The 18,595-nt window shown below is 39.5% G+C and overlaps 1 protein-coding gene across 2 annotated transcripts in view; it reads right to left on the bottom strand.

Annotated features, from left to right (window-relative positions):
• The window catches only part of dmd (dystrophin), a 238,097-nt gene that overhangs the window by 140,783 nt on the left and 78,719 nt on the right, over positions 1 to 18,595 (bottom strand). For both annotated transcript variants that reach the window (XM_065952214.1, XM_065952213.1), the window contains exons 3-8: positions 13,354 to 13,446; positions 10,686 to 10,766; positions 10,216 to 10,308; positions 6,693 to 6,794; positions 4,497 to 4,567; positions 3,058 to 3,176 (exon numbers count right to left, since the gene is read on the bottom strand). In XM_065952214.1, coding sequence (XP_065808286.1) covers positions 3,058 to 3,176; positions 4,497 to 4,567; positions 6,693 to 6,794; positions 10,216 to 10,308; positions 10,686 to 10,766; positions 13,354 to 13,446 — 559 coding nt within the window. The remainder of the gene's footprint in view (positions 1 to 3,057; positions 3,177 to 4,496; positions 4,568 to 6,692; positions 6,795 to 10,215; positions 10,309 to 10,685; positions 10,767 to 13,353; positions 13,447 to 18,595) is intronic.

Raw genomic sequence — 18,595 nt, 5'->3', positions numbered from 1 at the left:
CACAGTGACAGAAAAAGATCTGAACGAGCAGAACAACTCTGAGCAAGTCTGCAACATTCGGGGACACGCAGGCATGAAGGAACAGCTAATTCTGACTGAAATCACAGTTTTCTCTGGTCTCTCTACTTATGGTCTCAGGAGCACAAGAGGTTGTTTGCCCATCATATCTGCCTATCCAGCTGGACACACAGACAACAACACATCAAGACAACAACATGTCAAGGTCAAGTATTTGTCCCCTCAAGGTTAAGAGCCAACTTGTTACAGTTGACTTGATTTTTAAGATACTACTCAAAATAATGCTCTTGGTCTTGATATGGCAGTTAAAAACTGAAGAAGAGGCTGAGACAGCAACAGAGGTAGGAGGAGCAGGTAGAGTGAGGAGCAGCCCTGTTACTTGCTCAAATATAGTTACACAGTTCCCCACGCACTCTCTCTATTCTGTCCTCCCTCAAACACAATTTGATTCTGCTCTTTCAAACCGATGTGTGTGAGCCATCAAATGTCGATTTTGCTGACTTAAGAAGATCTCAGACTTGTTTTGTTCTCACTCAAATCTTTTGTCATCATTTTATCTCCATGTATAAGCCTGTCACAGTGTCTATATAATAGCATTCACTTTTTTTCTTGCTTGTTGCTTCATGGATTTCTTCATAGCACTGCTTGTGTAAGTGTGTGTGTGTGTGTGTGTGTGTGTGTGTGTGTGTGTGTGTGTGTGTGTGTGTGTGTGTGTGTCCCGGGCCTTGCAGTGATTACACCTGCCTATGTAAACACACACTGAGGAAATGTCATTAGTTTAAATTAAACTGACTTCTCAAATTGTTCCAGAGAAAATATTTGTTTACAACAACGATATTTAACTTCTGACTCTTGCACAAAAACAGAGAATGATTTTATAGCATTCATGATTTCTCCAAGTCACTGTGACCTCTCTTATGGTGAATAAAAACATTCAACATAATGCTGATGTCTTCAAGGGCTTGGTGAAAAATATGTCTTCCAAGAGATGAACTTAAAGACGGAGACAGCTGGATGTGAGCTTTGATTCCTGGCTGAAGAGGTGAATGAAGGCTCAAGAGCAAAGAGAAACAAAGCAAAGACAAGTGAGTGGATTGCAAAAAGGAATTTGAGGGAAAAGCTGGAGAGAGATATACACAAAGGCGGATTCATTACTGGGAAGAGAGACAGAAAGAAAACAAGAGAAAGGAGTACTCGTATTAAGGCGAGAGATGTGCTGATCAATAGAATTATTTACTTTTCATTCAAAATGGAGTAACTTGTTATCCTACATTATCCTGCAGAAGTTCAATACCAAAATACAAAGAAAGACTGGATATTTTTTTAAAGCAGAAAATATTCAACACTACAAATTGCTTTAAATAAAAGATAATTCGTTACAGCTTCTTGTGATCATCCCTCTTCTAAACATTAATGGAAAGACGTTGACATGAACGTCATGAAAAGACATGAAAAGACAAAAGCACAAAAGCACAAGCAAACATGGTCTATGATAAGAACAAACCATCGTAGTTTGAAGCCTTGAATTAAAACTGTTTCTAGCTTCACACACTGCTGTTTTAAAAGTGTACACTTCAAAGTGTCCAATTCTCCAAACCTTACAGCTCTTCTTCACTTCACAATGAGCCTCAAAACTCTCACAAACACGACTTGAAGAGGTCCAGGAAAATGTACAACAGCCGAGGTCGGTGGATAATCGCCTTTGAGCATAGCGATGATAAAGATTCACCGTGCTTGCTCCTTACTGGTGATTGTTTTTTGAACGATCAACAGGAATTCATCTGCTGTGATGTATGTTTTCATGACTTGCGCAAGCGGCGAGGATTTAAAATGTTTTCTGTCGTGCTGACTCAAAACGTGAACACAACACTCACAGCAGGTGGGACTAAAGAGGAATACATCTGAATACCTCCATGTTAGATTTTACACAACATCAGAAGATCATTCAATCAAGTCTATTCTTACACATTGTTATTATTATTAAAATAGGGAGTTTAGTGTGACAATGCAGGGGGAGCTAAAGTAGCATTAGCTGAAGTACTTCTTAAATTAGTATTGAGGCAGGTGATATTGATGTCTCAAATCATTTTGTTGCATATTTTGACACCTAATGCCATGTAAATGTCACACAGGGCTCTTCAAAATGTTTCTTAATTCTAAGCTGAGGTTTGGTCAGGTGTAAAGTTCATAATGCTGAAAAATGCCCATTTTGTTAACTAAATGAGCAATAAATAGTAAATTACCAAATATTTGTTTGAATGTAAATCCTAGAGATCCTTCTTCAACTTCCTGGTTGTTGTTTTTCTATTTGAATGGTTGACAAGTCTACACACCTATTATCAAAGGATTTAAATTTGAAAATGATCTTTAACTTTAGATCAAATTTAGGAGAACTTTGGATACACAAACTTGGAAGATTTTTTTCCCTTTCCTTGATATTGATCTTCCACTTTACCAACACGCATGAGTCTATTGAACTCTGAGGCTTTTTTCAAAGAGGTAATGTCAGCTGGCAGTTTTCTGATGTTGTTGTAGATGAAGACTTATGTTTGCAGAACACGCCCCCACTATTTATCACATAGAGGCAGTGTTATGAACGTAGACCCTGGTCAGCTTTACTCCTGCCTGACAGTTTTGATTAAGAGTCTGTAAACTGGTCTGAGGTCAGCAGCAGCCCTGGCAGTGAAGGATGCCGAAAAACTGTCAACAAATTCTGTGTGAATGTACTTGTTAGGAGGACTTTCCTGGCATTTGAGAACATTTTTTTGCCAACCTGTCGGTCAGTTTTTGCATCACTGATCAAGTCCTTCCGCCAAGGTGACCACAGTTATCACCAAGGCAACACCCAATCACAGCATGACACATCATGTTCAACTGGGCCAATTAAAGTCCATGATTGGAAGGCGTGAAATACGATGGGAGCTGTAACTCACCTCGAATATTCTTCTCTGCAATTACCGGTGTGTTGGTGCATTTGTGTAGCTTTGTGTGTGTGTGTGTGTGTGTGTGTGTGTGTGTGTGTGTCTGTGAGTTAGTTACCCTCAGGGTCCAGCAGTCTCTCTATCCCCAGGTGTTGCTCTGCCTTATTAAAGGCATGTTCCAGTCTGTCGATCGCAGACGTCTTCTTCTCCACTGAGCTCCAATCAAAAAGCTCAGGCCTGCAGAGGCAATAGAGACATTGTCAGGGATCATATACCCACTGTTTCTTCATTTTTAATTACCCACACAGAAGAGAATACCCAAAGTATTTAGCAGAATTTGTCCCTGGATGATGATTTCCTATGCTGCTCTGTGAAAATCTGAATATCAAGTAAACAGAGCTTTAGAGAATTCCTCAAAGTGAAAGAGCTGATGTTGTAGCAATAAAAAGAAGTTGAGAGCGTTTATTAGAAAATCCTACTGATTCATTGTCTTTAACATGAAATACACTGTAATAAACTCACTTCAGCTGATGCACTCGGAAATATTTTTGGAACTTCTTTAATCAACAACCATGCAATCGTGCACCCTGCAGTGATTTTACACTGCACATACTCTCTAGTACCAGCTTCTGAGTTAACAGTGAAACATACTTAATGGTATGCTGATTCTCTGTCTTATTTGACATTAACATTTGCTCTGTGAAATCTGCAGTCCTGTAAACATGACATTGTGTGGCATGCAGCAGCCAAGCAAATGATGTGCAGGGAAGTAGCTTTGGTCTTTCTTTCCTGTGAGGACAATCATAACAGATGTTCATCCTAGCAAACCATGATATAATTCATAAATAAATAAGTTTGGGTCTACCACACACAGTCACCCGAGGCTGATTAGTCAATCAGTCATAAATTAAAAAAAAAACCTCTGCATATAAACTATATTGGTTTTAATAACCCTTTGAAACAACGTCTCTGTATGTGAAATTCTACTTTAAACAGTCTATACAGAAGCTGAAGTATAAGTATAAATCATGTGTATGTATTATAGAGAAAAAGGTTAACCACAGTGCAATAGCTCATTGGACCTCTGGAGAGATTCACAACCAATTTATTTGATGATATTTTAGCCCAACGAATCCAACTCAAAGCTCTGTCCCTTTTAGGCTGACCATGTCTTTTATTAACTTTGAAATGTTTTCATTTCTTCTCATAATAGTTGGCCTCCAGTAGCTGTGAGTCGATAATAGCTTGCTGTCACTACCAGACATTTCCTGCCCATTCCCTTTCATTACTTATCATTTCAAATAGGGTAATTTTCTACCTCCAAGTATATCTATTTAATGAAATGTGTTAACAAGACCAAAATTTGGCAGCCAAATAAATCCCACACTGCGTCTCCATCTGTTCCCCTTTGACTTCCCCTTGTCTCACTGTTCCTCCCCTGTGTCGTTGGCTTCTTTTTTCTTTCTATTTTTCCCTCTGCTAAATCACACACACACACACACACACACACACACACACACACACACACACACACACACACACACAGTTTTACAGTACCTGTGGCTGTGGAGGAGGGCATTGAAGGCCAATCCATCATTCCAGCTACTGGAGAAGTTAACCACGTTGACCTGAGGACACAGATAATGGATATTAAAGGACTGACATATGAATTCAATATGACACACTGTTGAAACTATCGCCCCTATAGTTGTTTCCATTTTCATGGACATATACAAGTATTATATTGTAGTCATCTATTTTTTCTCAAATTGCTAGCCTGAGCTTTTAACACATAAAGTGACTGATTAATATGACAGCTCAAAAGGTACTTCAGCTCAACTGTTCACTTGGCTCTTTCCCCTTTACATTGATAACAGTTTATTAACTTCATTAAGCATGGTTTCTAAGTCTTATTTTTTATATACACTAGTTATTAAATTATACTTTTCTTTGTCAAGAATAACTTACTTTAACAGCCGACATGACAACTGTAACTAACTAGTTATTAGCAGTGGACAGCTAGCGTTAGCGAGACATAGTGGTTGAAAATTAAGGAATTTTAATTTCTTTCTCTTCTCTTTGTAACCCTGAACCCTGTGAAAGGACTAAAATAAAAACAAAATTAATGCTTTATTGTTCTTAGTGTGAACATGAAGACAATGAAGGTGTATCAATAAATATCTGCGCTGCTAGCCTTAGATTATAAATTAGCCTAAACAACCCAGCCAAGCAGCTAAAACCATTAGTAACTTTATATACATGTTTATTTTACTAATTTTACTTTCATTTCAGTATTTAAATTATAAAGTTTTAAATTCAGATACAGGATACCTTGAAATACTTCAAGAAGTTTACAGTTTGATTTGCCTTTAATGCTAATTAGCATTTCTCAACAAACACAATTGCTCCATTAACAGGCCCACATTTAGACATTTTTCACACTTTATTATTTAGTGTCATAAATGTCACCACTCAGTTACCTTGTTGTACTCTGGACTCTATCATGTAGTTAAAATATTGGCTGATGCAATCATGTAATTAGTGTTGTAACCTGCGCTTTGGAATGTGCCAACTGCGTACCCTAGCAAGGGGGTGTTTTGGAGAAGTGTAAAAAAAAAAAAAAAAAAAAAAAAACTTCAGTTAATTTGGCAATTGAACGGAGAAATATGATATAATCTTTTTTGCCTGATATATAAATATAGCATAATATATCATATAAAATCAAAAATCCTGTCTGGTTTAAACGTTAGTACGTTTTTTCCACCCCTATTTCCCTATTTCTGGGTGTGGTTTGGCCCACTAGCATATAGGTCCCCCACACGCCAGAGGTAGACTGTATGGGTTCAGAGCAATTTAGACCTGATGCATTGTACTACAAGTTTCTAGAATTTGTTTTTAATTTTTAGTTACTATCTTAATGTTATGAAAAAACAAAGGAGTCAGAGTATTTGTTACTACAAGTCAATACTTTCAAGTTTGACTAAAAACAAGGGGAATTTGGGTGAAATTAGATGGGCAATATATCAACCATTAAAATGCCATATGCTACACAGAAAACAGCATATGTTGAGTTTTAGTGCTCTTTGTAGTATAACTTAGAAGCTTAATGCAATTTATAACAATTCAAGCCAAAAGACACAAAACATAATAGAAAAAGAAAAAACAGATGGCTCCCAGACTTTACAAATCTCCACAAATAGTGAAAACTCAACAAACAGCTCCCTCCTACTCAAACAGTAAGTTAATTGGATTCCATTTTGACTGTGAAAACATGTTTTTTGGACTAAGGCTCAAGTCTCTATCTGTCTCTTTGTTTCATACTTAGGACTATAAAATGATAATCATCTGATGGCACATATCCCAGATCTGGAATGCCACCAAAACCCAATCTACTATTCCCTGGCTCGGAGCCGATCCGTCAACCAAATTTCATGAAAATCATCAGGGGCTTGATATATTCAGTCAGGCTGATCGACGGACGGCTAGAAAAAACATGAGGTCTTTGGCAGGGCTAAAGTACAAAAAAAAACAGAAGGAAGGACGTCAATATTTTCCTTACTTGGAGCGAATATTGTTTTAATAGAGACAGAGCTGCTCTACGTTAACAAGGTCACTCTTAAAGACAAACATACAGGACAACTGTCTTTTTGAAAGGGAGGCTGTGAAAGATGAAACAAACAGAGCAGCAGTGTGTGTGAAAGCCTGCGGACTGAGGATAAGACTGAATAAGAAGTTTAAAAAAAAAAAACTGACCTGAGGATACTGGCGAGTGTTCTGACGAACCCAGCTCAGCAGAATCTTCTCACTGTTGGTCTGCTGTAGGCCCGCCATCACATCCTTCATCACATCCTTTACCTGAACACGAGTGCAAAGTATAACTGGTGTTAAAACAACATGCACAGATACACACATACAAAGAAGCAGTGTTTATAGTATGCAGTCTCACAATAAGAAAACAGTATCTCCTGCTGTCCTCTTCAAAAATTCATAAAAAATTTACATTTTTCTCATAGTATAACTTTGGTGCTCCTTCAAGGTTTTCCCCTTTTCATCGAGGCATTTTCCTATTTGTCCAACAGACATCGTCAACAGTCTGGGATGTATTTTGGTCAACGTTTATGTACTCAAAAAATGTGCACATTTTCCCCTGAGGTAAATCCAGCTCTTACAGAACTCAGCACACAAAACAGAGGAACTACAATCATTTTTTTAAATGAATAGGCTTTAAAATACATATAAAAGTGCCTTTTAAAACCCCAAATCTACCTCAACAGAACAGACATGCCTCGCTCTCTTGCTCATAAACTCACACTCGCACAAACACAGCACAATTTTTAAAGAACTCCTTTTTGGTGGACAGATATTGAAATCCATGCTAATATGATTCCTGACGTTTTAATATTACCATAAAGATACTTTTTTTTTAATAATCTGCTGCTTTCGGGGAAGAAAAATTGACATGGTCTGCAAGTGGATACTTTGCATTTTGACACATATACACACAGGTAGCTCCTCATAGTGAGAATCACTTGGTCAAAGGACACCAGTGTACACACACACACACACACACACACACACACACACACACACACACACACACACACACAGAAACCAGTGTGTGGGTGTGGTTGCATCCTCACAGGCTGAGTCTTTGGCAGTTTTGAGTGACAGTTTTGGAGCACTTGTTCAAGGCTCAGGGGGGAGAGAGAGTGAGAAATGGAGGGAGAGAGGAAGAGACATTATACTTTTGACTGCATGGGTGTGCATTACTTATGCATTTCTTACCCTCACTCTTCTGTCAGCCACATGCCCTCACACTAACATAAACACACACAAATGTGTTTTTTTATTTCCCTCAACTCCTTTCTTTTTTGTTCTCCCACTTTCCTACACCACTCGACTCTCCTCCTCTTTACTCGCTCTCCATGCCTTCTGCACTCCGACACGCACACTCATGCAGTGAGGCAGTTCAATGAGTGTGGCAGAGCTCTGCTCAGTGGCTGGACAGAGAGCTGGAATACAGAATAACATACAATAAACAGAATTTAAGCCTAAAACTCTGTCAACAAAGTGGCCCAAAAAAAAACCCACAGAAAGAAGAGTCTGTGCCATTACACGCTCACAAATACACACTCTAAGACACCGTGCAACTACACCTATTATAGAGTTCGGTGTAAATTGGTGTCGAGGTGAATTCTCAGAAAAGGGGACTGAAAGACACACACACACACACACACACACACACGCACGCACACACGCACGCACGCACACACACACACACACAGGTTTGTTAGCGATGTGGCCTGCCGGGTAAAAAAAGGGACTCATTTGGGAGTAGGTCACTGCATGCATTTCCACTTTAATTGGAGGGGCGCTTTGACAAAGACGGCTGCATACCCACACTCACAATGACACACACAACTACACACTCACCGAGATCCACAAAAACACACAGAAGTACTCAGAGAGTGGCGTACGTGCCCACACAAAGCAAACCTCAACCTCTAGGGCGTAGCAGCCTCTGACAGGCACACACACACACACGCTAACCCACAACACGCACACTCAAACAACACACACACCTCATTATAGAATGGTGTTTGGCTATTAATCGCGTCATTAAGTCCATGCCAAAAGTGGCATGATTGAGACATTAGCTTCTATGCAACTTAATGAGGAATGAAATACAATTAAGATGTATGTTAATGTAAGCTATAAAAAGTACTGACTTTACATGGAGCTGTTTTTGAACAACACAGTCCATTATGAAAAACATTTTGAACTTTAAACACAGCTTGGAGGAAGAAGTGGCAAACAGTGGACATGAAGTGTTAGATGTTTGAAAGGCAGGAACAGGACGGGTTGAGAAACCATAAAAAAAAAGACATTAAAGGAAACCTTTGGGGCTGTGTACTGTTTTTGCACTTGCATTAATGTGGCCGATGCACTTTTCTCTAAAGTAATGACGTTGAATACTTTGTTATTGATTACAAGTTTCAGCTCATAGGAGACAAATGCTGGTGGGAACTAAATAAGTAGTGTAAGTCTGATTCATCCGACCACACATTCAAGTCTCCTTAATGATCATTATTAGTCATCAGCACCACAGCACCAGTTGATGCATTTTCTCCGGGGGCTGGGGTGATTGACTGTAAGTAACACGACAATGCATGCCACACTTTTTATTCCTCAATTCATGGGAAATATCCCCACTGCTGCTACCTGTTGTGTGTAATGCGTTTTGGGCTCATTTTTTAACCCCCCTTAAGACAAGAGGAGCGAATGCACATGATACATTTCTATTGCAGATTATACATTCTGCTCACTTACTGTGTATTAGTTACCCTGCTCTTTTAGAAAGAAACAAATAGACATTTTATACTAATTTACAAAAATGTAATTTAGTGAATGTCCAAATGTTTAACTGCCCACTAATTATAAAGGCAAACAGTTCTTCACTGTCATTTATACTGATCAAATAAATGTATTATATTCCAGGGAAGGAAAAAGTACATACTGTAAAAGATGATGATGTGTGATGTTGGCTGAGATTTGTAAGCAGTTTGTTGTCATAATGTAGCTTTTAACTTTTTTACCTTGAGGCATCAATGTTTATCTCCGCCTCAAAGACAACACTTTCCGCTTTTCTCGCTGGAGCTCTGCAATGTGACTGACTGCAACCTTCACCTGAGCACGTTCCAAGTATGCCAAATAAAAAAGATTCAGATGAACACAGAGAGACAGTGTGCAACTTTTAGTCCCCTTTGTATGGGAAACGAAATGGATCGTTTCAGTGATGATTCAACACTTTCAAGAGAAATGAGTCGGGATAAATAAATGTAAGACATTCATGCAGCAACTGTTTCTATGTGTGCATCACGGAGACAAAGGCCATTTAAAGTGGATATAAAGTGAGGCTTTCTGGTGTAAGCAGCATTTGTGATCACCAGTGAGAGTGCAGTCATTTCACTCATTGTTTGTTTAATCTTCATTTTAAAGCTTTGTGTACTAAGTGGGCTCAATTGAATGTGATCTCAAAAACTGAAATGCAGTCTTAGCAGAGATTGTTTTAGTCAACGTATCCGAGTTATGATTTAACACTCATCAAGATCAAACCAAATAAAAAACTCATGTCCAAACAGAAACCGGTTTCTGATTTCCAACAAAAATGTGCACAACTGCAAAAAAAAAGAAGGTAAAATGAAAGTCTTTTTGCCTCCAAAATGGCTGCCGAGAGCTCCCACACTGAAATTAACATTGACATGCATGCGCACACCTGCCAGTGGAGAATGATGCTCCAGATGAGCCCGAGTATCAGTTTGTGATTGCCATCAACGATGTCTGCCGCTCCGATATTCACCAATTCAACCTGGACGAGGGACGAACAGACGGACAAATCGTATTAGTTATTCCCTCCCAGCCTGCAACACAAGAGTTTCTTACTCAATAACTCAAAGAAACGTGGTTACATTGATCTGCAGCAACTTTTTTGAAGACATATATTTTGTGTTAACTTCTAGGTGAAGAAGGCAGGGCAACAGTAGGAGATAAGATGGAGCAAACACCAAAGGTAAACACAGACAAAAGAACATTATGACTTTGACATTTTGAGAAACCTGAAAGGGGATGTAATCGGAGCAGCTCGCTGATTTGATGTATATTCTTGAAACGATATCATGTTAAACTGTAATGCATAATCACGTCGAGAGAAAGGTTTGTGCTGGTGTGCAGGGATACATTACTCACATTGTTCTTCTGCAAGATCTGCAGCGCACGGTTGACATTGTTGAGCGAGTGAACGCGCGTGAATCCTCTCTCTAACCTCACCTACACACACACACACACACACACACACACACACACACACACACACACACACACACACACACACACACACACACACACACACACACACACACACACACACACACACACACACACACACACACACACACACACACACACACACACACACACACACACACACACACACACACACACACACACACAATCAGACAGACAGAGGAGATTATTGAGGCATAAACAGACCTTGCTCAGGGGCATCCATGAGCGCTACAAACAGCCACATTACATTGAAATGCGTTTGTGTGAGTGTGTGAGCCATTAGAATAAGAGATGGTATCAAACAAAGGACAGAGACGATAATGACTCCATCAGGTAGAAGTGGGAGAGACGGGGATGGAGGAGAGGTGGCAGAAAGATTGAAGGTAAGAATAATACAGAACAACAAAGAGATAGTAAATAGACAAAAAGAGGAAGAGAGATGGAGAGACTCTATCTAAGAGAGCAGGTGGAGGAGGTAAAGAGAGCTGGAGGGGGAAAGGAAAACAAGGTGGGAGCAGAGGTTTGATTAAGACTGTGGGCTGAGCAGTGTGTGTGTGTGTGCGTGTGTGTTCAGGTGTGTGTGTCCTTTCTCTTTTTAATCTTGGCACTTGGCATTTTTTCCCATTTCCATTTCCACTTGTTCCTAAATGATGATTTTTAGCGTTAAGGTCAGCAATATGATTAGTTCTGGGTTAAGCTGAGGTTAACGCTGCACTCACTCACTCCATGTGCTGTTTTGGAGAGAAGAAGAGAAGCCAGTGATGTGGAAGTTTTTGCATGGTTACAACTTGGCAGAATCAGTCAAGTGGACAAACTCCAAATGGCAATGTCTGCTGTTACTAATCAGGAATGCAATTAACACGCTAGATAAACTGTAATCTGCTGTAGAGATGATCAGCAGAGCAAACAGTGCAGACTAAAAGCTTTGTGAACAGTAGAGATGAGTTTCAGACCTGTTCTGTCTGATGCCACCTCATCCACCCGAACACAGTTTAAGCACCAGAAAGAGTCAGTTTGAATGAATGTTGTTTAACATAGTTACAGTCAGTATTTAGCTTTGTTAATAAAGATTCAATCACGATGACAACAACGTGCTGTAGCAGAAGCTTTTCATTTTCAATAGTTAAATAGTATCCATTTTCTACTTTACTATTCTTACTTTTCATTCTGTCATTACATTTTACCAACAATGTTTTAGTTTATTTTAGATCCAAACCATTAATCATATACTTTAACTTCACCATTTTAACTATATATTCATTATTTGTAGCTTAGCATTTCAACTGTTCAACTTTCTTTTAGCTAACTTTTTAACCTCCTGAAAGCTTCAAACTTGAAATTAAAGAAAGTAAAGAAATGCTTTTACAGATTTTTTAGACTACCATTGGATCAGCCTTTATGCTTTCGGTACTGTTTTAATATTCCTAATGATGACCGCTGTCCGAGGTGCTGAACTTGCTGCGTTCCTTTAACAGCTCCTGAAACTTGCTGTTTCTAAATTAAGATCATTTTACGAGTCATTACGATCGATGCCTCAGGTAATGTTGTGTTTTTTTCCTCGCTGTAGTCTCTCCATTTTCTCTCTTATGAATAAAACAACAGGACAAAAGTCCCCCAAAAACCTCCCCTACTTGTATGATCTTTCACATTACCTGTAAATAAACACATTTTGATAGTACTATGTCATTTCTCATAGGGATTATGGTCTTTTTGCCTGTGTTATATTGGCTTGAAGAAGGGAACACATTGCTGTGTTTCTATAATTGTCTGTGTTTATGCTTGTCTGTTATCTGTGTGTGCCTTGTTGAGAGAAAAGTAAGCTTTTATGTCCCAGAGGGGCAATTTGGCTTGCAAACAGCAGTGTCGGTATTTCCTTTACGCATATGCTGCAATTTAAATCTACTGCATGCTCTTGTTATTTGTGCAAGTACAAACCAGGAACAATGTGTCAGGATTCAGGCAAAGACACACATGTTGCATTGATATGTATTAGTTAAAAAATGTAATAATCAGTTAGATCAGCTCAGAAACAGAGTGACGCTACATATGTACAACAGCTGTACTTTCAGGAGGTACTTCTGTTTTCGGGTTTGGCGCCCCCTGTCGACAAAGTGAGACATTTCATCTCTTTGCTGATCTTTTCCTGCACCTTTGTGAAAGAAGTGTTTCCTGATAACAGAACACATCCTCCCTTTTTTTTTTTTGTAAATGTCTAACTTAGCTCACATTGACATCTTTGACATGAAAAATCTTGACGAGCGCTGTTTCTGCAGCGTGCTCTTAATCGCCGTGTCTGACACTTACCCTACGTCAGGGGTGACAAGCATATAAAATAACTGTGTAGGAATAATCACTCTGCTCTCTGATCATCTTGTTTGCATCTCTAGGTCATAGAGAGACATCCGTTTTAATTTAATTCTGTTTCATAATCAACTAAAAACCCTCACAGAAGCTTGAAGATGTGAGCCATCTGTATCAGATCCTCTGGCTTAAGTCTGTGTGTGTATGTGTAAGTGTGTAAGTGTGTGTGTGTGTGTGTGTGTGTGTGTGTGTGTGTGTGTCTTCTAACCAGCTCATGTCCCGACAGCCCCTCCAGCAGCTCCAGCAGACGTCGTCCATCACACAGGTCGGAGAAGAGATCCTCCACAGGTGGTTTCCCTGTCTAAAACACAAATACACATACATATTAATTTGTGTGAATGTATTTAAATGTTAAACAATGTTTAATATCACTCATATTACAGAGATTCAACATGTTTAAAACAAAAAGGTGAAAAAGAAACGTGGCGAAGCATCCCTCTGCATGGCTGTAAAAGCAGAGCCATCAGGTGTAGAAACTGATTACTGAGAGAAACAACTCCATGGGGTGATATGAGGTCAATTAGGTTGTTCCATATAAAGGTCACAAGCTCAGTCCCCATACTGGAGACTCTGCTCTTCATTGGCCAAAACCACATTCGAGTTGTTGGGAGTATAGGGAGACATCTCTTGAGTAATCACAAACCAGCGCTGCGTTAAACGTGAAGATAGCAGTTAATACCCAGGAGGTTGTTCTTTATCGCAGCTGATAAGTCAAGGATTACAAGCTGCCGGAGACTTCACATAGGAAGAAGCTGCAGGCTGGGAAAATAAAGAGTTGGGCTGCTACTTTGGTACATGAAAAGTATTTGACAGCTGCAGGTAAAGCAAATGACAACAACAAACAATCACCTCATTTAGATTTTTAAAACTGTAGAACAAAGCATTTTTAAATATTTGTTAAAGTTGCACCGACATTTAGCACTTCGTAAGATAAACAGTTATTAAGCACAACTGAAAAAATACCCCCCCCCCCCATTTAATCGTTGTCTCTAATCTATATTGTCCTTATAGCCCCTGTATTGAAAACAAAATCATTCACAGAAGCTCTCAAGTGGCTTCCTGTTAAATTTACAAAAATAGGTTGCATACATATGAAGTGTAAGTGTCAGGCTCTGATTTGGTCTGCATCCATTCTATCACACACTGGGGGGGGCTGAGACCAGACCTGACTGTTCATGTCTGACTCGCTCACTATTTGGACTACTCATCCCTTACTTTGAGCTTACTATTTGTAATGTGTATTATTTTTTTAAGTGAACTTATTGCTCTTCATAAACCTCTTTCGACTGTCTATTTGGACTTTTTCTTTGTTGAGTTCAGCTCATTTTGACACTCTCATACTCTCGATTGTACACTTGTGGGGTTCAGGGGCATTTACTTTTTCTTATCAGATTCAAATGTGTTCTTTTGCTACTTCTTTTCACATACCGCCTGGTAACTTTGAACGTACAAGCAAGGCTGCTGGATGGACGAGTGGCCAAATCATCTTTTTAAAAAGATGAATTTTACAGACACAATAATGGTACAAGCGTCCCTGTTTGAATCACTGCCCTGGATGCCTGAATGCTACAGGTCAAATCAATTCCTCACCTTTGCAACATGTTTCTTACCAATTATTTTCTACCTCAGTTCCCTCCACAGTGCTACAGCTCGAAACTTCAAATGGTCCATTGCTTCAACTTAACTTAGACGCTGAGAATGACCTTCACATGCACACGGTTTATTAGAGGTGTCATAACTGATTTAAGATCAGCTAATCTGGACTAATTTTTTCAGCAACACTTGATTTGGCCTCCAAAGCAGCACTATTATATTATTTAAAGTCTGAGGGAAAAGCCTACTGAAGTAAGTAATTATGAGAAAGAGCAGGAGGAATTGTTTAAGACAGCAATGGGGCAAGGACATAGAGAGTAAGTAAGCAAAGAGAAGACATGTTTCTAAGAGAAATACTTTTCTTCTTCATGTTTAACATCAGCATCATGCACAAACGACGTCATGAATCTTTCCTGCATTATTACCATCCTGCTGCTGATGCAGGAAGCTCTCATCCTGCATCGATCATGCATTATTACAACAATGGCTGCCATGTAAGAGCCCCTGTTCCTGCATCTAAAATGTATTAGCACCACTAGTGAGATGGAAAGAACGAAGGGAGAAAGTAGAATGACCCAGAACTGTGCAGGGAAAAACCAATATAGAAGGGGAAAAGAGAAGAAATCACTTTGCTATAATAAAGAAATTCAGTTATCAATCTTCTGGGAGACAACCTGTTCCTATCAGTGTCTCATTTTCTCTCATTTTGCTTTCCAGCTCCCTCTTTGTCTTTTATTTTATTCTCAGACTCTCCCACACACTCATCTCATTCTCTCCTTATTTCCCCTCCTCTGCCCATCTTCCTCTCTGCTCCCGACCTACGCCTCTCGGCATTGTCCCGAGACCTGCCGTTATTGAGTCATTTTCCACACCAGGGCAGTGTGTGTGTGTGTGTGTGTGTGTGTGTGTGTGTGTGTGTGTGGATGCATTCTTTGAATGGGCTGCAGAGAGTGTGTGGGTGTCAGTAATAAGTGAAGAAAACCAAAGATAAAGACAGATAAGATAACAGGAACAAAAAGATGAAAAAAAAAGCATATATGCACTTTTGATTTTACAAGACGCAGGAAAAAAAAGGAACACACACAAACAACAACACGCTCTTCCTGCCCACTCACAGCCATAAAAAAGATCTCTCTTGTCCACTAAAAGGCGGCATCCTTTATACTTCCAGTACGCTCCAACAATGAAACAGATCTTCAGGCGTTCTGAGTTGATGCTCCTGTATCACAGCTCTCACAGGGACTCACTGGTCCGTTCTCAAGAGTCACCAGGAGTGTCTTCTTCAGACACAGACCTGAATATTACCTCACACACCATCACAAACGCTCACATACATGTGATACCTACAGCTCGTTTGTATCTTCATTGCATCATTAATATCAACTCGTCTAGTGTGAGCAGACTGCCAAACACAGCTGACTCATTTCTAGCATGCATGTGCGTGTTAATATTTTATTTTCCCACAATTTCTCTGCACACATACAAGGATATCTTCTAAGCTTGGAACACTTTGCCTTTTCTGTCCTCTAAAGGTGAAAGCAGGCCGTTGCTGAGCTGAGAGTTTGAATCAGGTGAAGCTTAGAGGTTAGCTATTCATTTTAGACTCTTAAATCTATGACAAGGACATGTGTTCTGTGTGTGTGAGCACTGAGTAAACCTGCCCCAGTAAAAGGTTTACCTGTGCCTTTTGAGTGTCTGTCACAGTCCACTCATGTCTGCTCGCTGTAGGCGTTGATTTTCAACTCTCCTCTAGATTACAGCTTGTGTAGGTGCTTGTCGTGGCGTCCTGACAGTCATCACCCACACTCAGCAGGAGCTCAAGTCAGATCAACGGCCTCAGACTCCAGCACACGCCTTCTTTAATTAGAAATGTGTAAATTTGCTATCCTACTGTGATGGAATAAACTAAAAATACACCAAACCAGATATTCAAAGTAAAATAGGGCTGTGATTTTCTATTAATTAACCCTTTATTTTATTTTTTAATTTTTTCATGTCACAGTAGATGTTAAAAATAACTAAAGCAATCTTGCAACTTTGAGGCGGTCCATGACTTCAGCTGCTAATTGCTGTCAAGTCGGTGAAGGTGCCAAACTTCAGCATCACACGATGAGATAAAAATAACATCTGTGTTACATCAGTCATGCGCTATCATTTCATCTGGTGGAAACGGAAACACGCAGAAAAAGACAATCAGTCAGTTAGAGACAACTTAAAGCGACAACATCAAAGTTGTCAACATGAGAAGTTTGTTGTGATAGATTTATCTGTTGCAGAGGAACCGGACGACATTGAGCGGAGATTTAAGTTGTTCAAGGATACTTTTCTGGAATTATTTCTTGATGGATTTTAAGAGAAATAATCTTGTTTGATAAAGGAAATCCTAGCTGCCTTACAGTGGTAGCAGTATGACCTCTGTATGTTTTAATTTGACTCTTTTTATAGAATATATATATATATATATATATAGAGAGAGAGAATTTATATATAAAGTAGAACAGGACTGTAAATGCCGTCTGCATTCAGAGTGCTTTATCCTTTCATTTTTCCATGAATGTCATATCTTTCCTTTCCATGCCCACTGTTTGGACAACACTTTAATAAGACAACCCCGTTAAATGGCACAGTGTTTGTCACCTGTATTTGCCCTCTATCCCCGGTGTCAGATACAAACCCTCCATCAGCTATGAAAACAAATCATAAAGCAGGGTTGTTTTAAGGTGTCAGCTACTGTAATTGAATTTTCCAACAGGTCAGAGGACAAAAAGAAAATGGTACACAATCCACACAATCCGGTCTGCGGACAGGGGGACAACCTTGTATTTTAGAGATCTGGTAAACAGCCGCCTGAGAAGGATCACTCTGTGCAAATTACTTCAATCCTCCTACAGACCACTTATCTTCATTCTGGCAGTGTCTGTATTCGACTGAGATAACAGTCGATGTGACACTTTTAATGGTTACGTCTTGGTTTTTCTGGCAGGAGCTGGTGGCAGATGAATGTCTGCTATGACACGCTGCTGTTTTTTTCTTTTTACTGACGTATAACACAAGTTTTCTTTTACAATAACCCTCCGATGGCATTCACTGTAAAGAACGACAGAATAATGAATATTTCTGTCAGAATTCCTGAGCCCCCAAAGCCCAAAGAGTGCTTCTAATTAATCTAACATAAAGTTTGATTAAACTGTCACAAGATAATTGACACAACAGCCAGCTTGGGCCTGTGCCGTTTTTAAAATTGGTTAATCACTTACGTCGAGCTTCATAACTTATGGACTCTTGTGTATGGTAAAACAGGTTGTCAATGAACTACAGACGTGTGCTCCTAGACCAAACAATTCAACGTTGTCACCCTCACAAGTCAGCACCAAAAGTACCAGTATTTGTTGGTGAATAAAGCAGCACAGTGGACCAATAGTATCTCAAAGAGTGGAGCTGTTTTTGCAGTATTTTCATGGAGAAAATGGAGATGACGTTGTAGGTGAGTCCCAGCTTCTATCGGCACATTAACAAGAAGGGCTGAATATCTAATACAACAGATTGTGTCTTCACAGAGCAGCCCTGTAACCACAATAAAAACAACAAAGGAAACAAACAAGACATTTGAGAGTTTCTTCTGACAAGATGTGAACACAGACGCTCTACAGAGGTGAGCAGCACAACACACTGCTATCAATTCACAAGCAGGAAGCTGTGAAATGGATCTATTTAATTCATTTCCCTGAGCATTTTTGTCTCCATGAGCGACAAGCGAGAATTTAAACACAGACAGACACGGGGAAAAATAACAAAAACAGCCATTTTACAGTCAATGATGCTGCTTTTTCTCGTTTCCAGACAGATTTTTCCCGACT

The sequence above is a fragment of the Labrus bergylta genome, chromosome 24 (assembly GCF_963930695.1).
Source record: "Labrus bergylta chromosome 24, fLabBer1.1, whole genome shotgun sequence".
NCBI lineage: Eukaryota > Metazoa > Chordata > Actinopteri > Labriformes > Labridae > Labrus > Labrus bergylta.
This window is presented reverse-complemented; position numbering and strand designations above follow the sequence as displayed.